At 36.4% G+C, this 5134-nt stretch overlaps 1 protein-coding gene across 1 annotated transcript; it reads right to left on the bottom strand.

Moving 5' to 3' along the window:
- Positions 1-2817: 2817 nt before the first annotated feature.
- Positions 2818-4764, bottom strand: si:ch211-174j14.2. Its single transcript, NM_001423398.1, has 2 exons — positions 4242-4764; positions 2818-3277 (listed from the first exon to the last, which is right to left on the bottom strand). Exons 1-2 carry the CDS (start codon positions 4687-4689, stop codon positions 2847-2849), a joined length of 879 nt encoding a protein of 292 aa, NP_001410327.1. The 5' UTR covers positions 4690-4764; the 3' UTR covers positions 2818-2846.
- Between the last annotated feature and the right edge of the window lie 370 nt (positions 4765-5134).

Below are 5134 nucleotides of genomic sequence, written 5' to 3' on the forward strand. Positions count from 1 at the left end.
CCACCCCGAGAGAATACAGGAACCATATCTTGCTTGTTTGGCCTTGGAATTTCTACTGTCTGCATGCTTGTTCGTCAGGTAGGCTACGTCAAGTTTATTTGTAGTAGAACTCTAGATATATGTGATTAATACGCAAATAAAATGTTATCTATCTATCTATCTATCTATCTATCTATCTATCTGTCTGTCTGTCTGTCTGTCTGTCTGTCTGTCTGTCTGTCTGTCTATCTATCTATTAAAAACTCATTCATTTTCACAAGAGTAGCTTATAGTTTTAAAGTTGTTCACCTAAAAATTATTTGCTATTCATTTACTTTGTAAAATAGCAAAGAGCGTTGTAAAAAATGAATCAATGTAACACAAATGTAGCTAATCAGTTTAACTTCACCATCACAGGTAACAAATGCCCTGAAGACCCTTTGCAAGTGCTTTATATGCCTGCACAAAGGAGAGCGTCTCCAAAAAACCATTGATGGCTTTTTTGCCCTAGGCTACAAGATGTGCGCAGGTGCCATCGATGGGTGCCACATACCCATCCTTAAACCTCACGTGGACCAGGCTGCCTACTGCAACCGTAAAGGTTGGCACTCTATAGTGTTGCAGGCCGTTGTGGATCACAACTTTTGGTAAGTAAATGTAAATATGTGAGAAAGTATATAGTTCTTAACACATACTGATTTGTGCCACAGCTGCCCAAGTATTCGTGATGGCCAAAACTATTGTTTATGTTTCTTTAATGGGTAATCCATATAAGTCACAGCAGAGTTTCTAATGCTAAAATATAGTATTTAATTTATTGTTTAATTAAAATGCAATGCGGTTTATATTGTATTTATACCCAATTACATGCTTTTACTTGTGGTAGAAGAAATATTTTAATGATTTAATTTATGTTTGATTAATGTCTTAACCTCTGAAAGAAAGTGAAATTTATACAAATTTGTGGTATAAAAACATGATTTGATAAAATATTATTTTATTTTGTTATTTGCCTAATAAATAGCAATACAGTTTTTAGTTTACATTTTCTTCACAGAAAATATTTCTTGTTTTCTTATCACAAGCCTTCTAGATGACATGCTGATTTTGCAGAAACCTGTTCCAGTAATGTACTACATAAGCTATATGCTTACAGTGCTATTGTTATCTAACTTTGATAATTAACTGTTCGCACATGGACATTTGTTAAAGGGCCATGAAACCCCCTCGTTTCAGCAGGGTGTTTTCACACCTCTACTTTGGAAAAAGTCAGAAAAGTGGGCGTGTCCAGCTCTGTTTAGGGGGGAGTGTCGGAGGAACTAAAGTGGGATGGTGTGGGAGTGTCTATTTGGGCATGCGCGAGTTTCAGTCAAAATACTCACACACAGGAGAAAGTGATGGTGTTTAACCTACATGGACATCTGTAGTCAAATTATTTGCCAAGTTATCAAATGGTGGACTTAAACTGCAGTTTGGATCTTTCAGTCAGGGAATTCATTCATGCCCCTCGCGACAAACGAGATATTTGATTCGAGGATCTGCTCTAAGCAGGTATTTTTCATGCAATGTTTGATACCGCACGGCAAATGAGAGAAAAAAAACCTCAGCATTTTCCGGAAACTTAGATGCAGACGGCAGGTAGCGTCAGAAAGACGTGTGTGTTATTCCAGTCAAAAAATGCGGTTAAAAACCCTACACGAGGTTAAAGTTTGGTTGTGGTCCTAACATGTTACGGTGCAATAGTTAACTTAGTTCGATACGAACAAACTGAATAAACAAAGAGCACTAGCCGCTCACTTACCAAATCTGTAGAGACAGGACAATCCACAGCAACTAGAGCCGCGTCTTTATAAAGAGAATACTACAAGCGAATCACCAAATTCTAACACCTGACCAGTCTCACTTCAACTTCTGTCTGAGTTCAGCTCGAATGGTTGTTGAAAATTCCTTTGGCCGACTTAAAGGACGCTGGAGGTGCTTACTTAAACACAACGATGTTGACATAAATATTATGTCTGATATTGTTGTGGCTTGCTGCATCTTGCATAACATTTGTGAGCTCAGGAAAGAAAAATACCTGCCTGAATGGAACACTGACCTCCAGTTTGATGTTTCTTCTGATATTACTGACAGAGAGCACAACAAAATTACTGATGATGCACAAGCAGTTAGCAGAGCATTAGTATCACTGCTGAGTTAAAGTTAATCCAAAAAATATTACTCACCCTCCTGCTGTTTTAAACCTACTTTTACTTCCTCCTGCTGAACACAAAGAAGGGTATTTTGAAGAATGTTGGTAATCAAACAGTTGCAAGGAATCTCTGAATTTTATAGAATGAAAAAAATATATATAAAATGGAGGTTGAAGTTGCCTTTGTTCCGATTACCAAAGATCTTCAAAATACCTTTTTTTGTGTTTACCAGGAGGAAAAACTGCAAGCAAGTTTCGAACAACATTAGGGTGAATAAATGATGACAGATACTATTTCTTTGCATTTGGCATTTTCTTAAACGGCTAGCCTGGTATTTTGTGTGCATGTCCACGCTTTGTGTATTCCAGTTATTTTGAACTTGATAACAAAACCTTCTGCAAATGGATTTAAACTGTTTATTTTAGCTGGCCATGAAGCAATAAAAATCTTAACATTTTATGAATGTTATAGTTACATATTTTGTTCATCATAAATAATATTTAGATGGTATCAACTCAATATGAACATTTATACTTTTGTGGATAGAACAAATACTTACTGTACTGCACAAAATACATATTGGTTTGTGGAAACAGAAGCAATAATAACACATATAATTAACTAATTCTCATTAAAAAAATAATTTAAAATGGAAGTGAACTGTTTTATTTTAATTTAGTCTTGCAAATCTTCCAAGAATGAAGGTTTGAACTGAGGATGGTGAGAGGCATCTTCATCTTGTCCTGGAGGGTGATATGGTACCATGCAGCTAGTACTAGGGCTTGGAAAATTGAAGCTGTGAGGATGTTGGTACAGTGGATTTAAGGGGAGAGAAGTTGCTAGGGGTGGACGCATCATAATGTCCTTTAGGAGGTTCCCTTGGAACTCCATCATCTCCTTCCACATTGCCATCATGCTCGCCCTTTCTTCCTTCTGCTCTTCCTTTGCCTCTTTGCGCAACATTTCATCATACTCTCGTTGCTCCTGAACACGGAGTGCTTCTTGCTCTCTGAATGATGTTTCCATAGTGTGTAACACTGTAGTTATGGAGTCAACAATGTGATCTTTGTTTTTTTTTGCCTTCTTTCTTGGTGACTGAGTGAAACCTAAAAAAGGAGGATAAAAAACCCAACACAATCAATATTTTAAGTAACTAGGCATGGTTTACCCAAAAAAAAAACTTTTATTATTTACCCACTTCTAACTTGTTACAAAAACCTTTTTTGAAGAAAGCTGAAAACCTGTAACTACTGACTTCTATATAGGTAAACAAATACCATGGAAGGCAATGGTTACAGTTTTTCAACAATCTCCAAATATCCTATTTTGTGCTGAATAGATAAATATTTAATAATATATTTAATACAAATAAAAAACACAAACTGGTTTATAACAAGTTAAGCATGAGTAAATGATGATATTTTTCAGTTTTGGGTAAACTATCCCTTTAATGTTGACTGACAAATGCAATATAGCTTGTTGTTAGTTCATAATGCATTTAACCAAAGTCTACATGTGCAGCTTTGAAAATGTAAAAAGTTGGATTTGAAATTGATGCTACTAAAATAGTTCTTTGTTAGTTCCTCTTATCTACTACCAACATACAAATATCTTACTATAAAGTATATTTTAATTTACATACCACATGTAAATATACTTAAGTGATTTATATTAAATGCTAGTTTTTTTTTTAAAACACTAGTAAATAAATGTGCAATGTGCTGTATAAATTATATTATTTACAACACTTATATACTGACATATAGTGAATAGTATCACACACACACACACACACACACACACACACACACACACACACACACACACACATTTATATATATATAGTTGTAGAAAACTACAGTATTGGGTAATTTGTTTATATTCATAAAATTGTTACCATAGCATAGGTTAATAAAAATACTTTACTATAGCACAGTTCAAAAACACAACAGCATTTACTGTAAATTAAAGTAGCATTGTATGTGGAAAAAAAGAAACAATAATATTTCCATACACGTTTTACGTTATGTCACACATTTATTAGGTAAACGTTTACATAATTTTACCCACCTGTAACACAGTCCATCTGCTCAGCATCAGAAGGTGGTACCTCAGATTCTGTCATTTGAGTCGAAGTACTTCCTTCACACGAGTCCTCGGGGGCGTTAGTTTCAGGATCAACTGAATTTAAACTACTGGACAATGCCACGGGGTTTGTAGAATGACTAGACCACCAGATAGACTGGCAAAGATCAAAATAGGCCCAGGAAATTCTGCCACTTCCACTTTGTTTATGGTGATCGTTTACTTTGAGAAATTTTAGCCGTAACATTAGTGTTTTTAATTTGCTAATCACCTGACTCTTGGTTCTGTGGATGCCTTGTTCATGCAGACGGTTTGTTATTTTATCATAGGTTACCGCATCACTAACGGTTCCTTTTATATGACGACTAATTTCTTCGTCTGCTCGGATAGAGAGAAGGACTTTAATTTCATTGTCGTTCCAGTTTGATGCCATTTCTTTTATTTTTGTAAACCGCGCATCAGCTGTTTGTAGCTCTACTATTTGTGAATGAGTCAGCTGTTTATGAATGCGTGATCAGCGTAGGAATGTTCTGATTGGCCGGAGTACACACCTTACGTCAGCACGTTCTAGGACTCGTACGTGCCATTCCGGCAATGTTCCTTCTGCGTTCACACAGCGCAGCATTCCAGCAAATTACCGGTAATGTTACAACTTCTCTTTCCGGAAAATAGCCAGAACGAATTTACCGGTATTTTCAAAAAGGGACTGTTCACACATACAGACCTTTCCGGAAAATTGCCGGCAGTTTTCTGGAAAGGTCTGTATGTGTCAAAGGGGCTAATGTCTTTGTACTGTGGGGGAAACCGGAGCACCAGGAGGAAACCCATGTGAACACGGGGAGGTGAGAACTCCTTACAGAAATACTAACTGGCCTAGT

The sequence above is a fragment of the Danio rerio genome, chromosome 18 (assembly GCF_052040795.2).
Source record: "Danio rerio strain M-AB ecotype USA chromosome 18, GRCz13ab, whole genome shotgun sequence".
Classification (NCBI taxonomy): domain Eukaryota; kingdom Metazoa; phylum Chordata; class Actinopteri; order Cypriniformes; family Danionidae; genus Danio; species Danio rerio.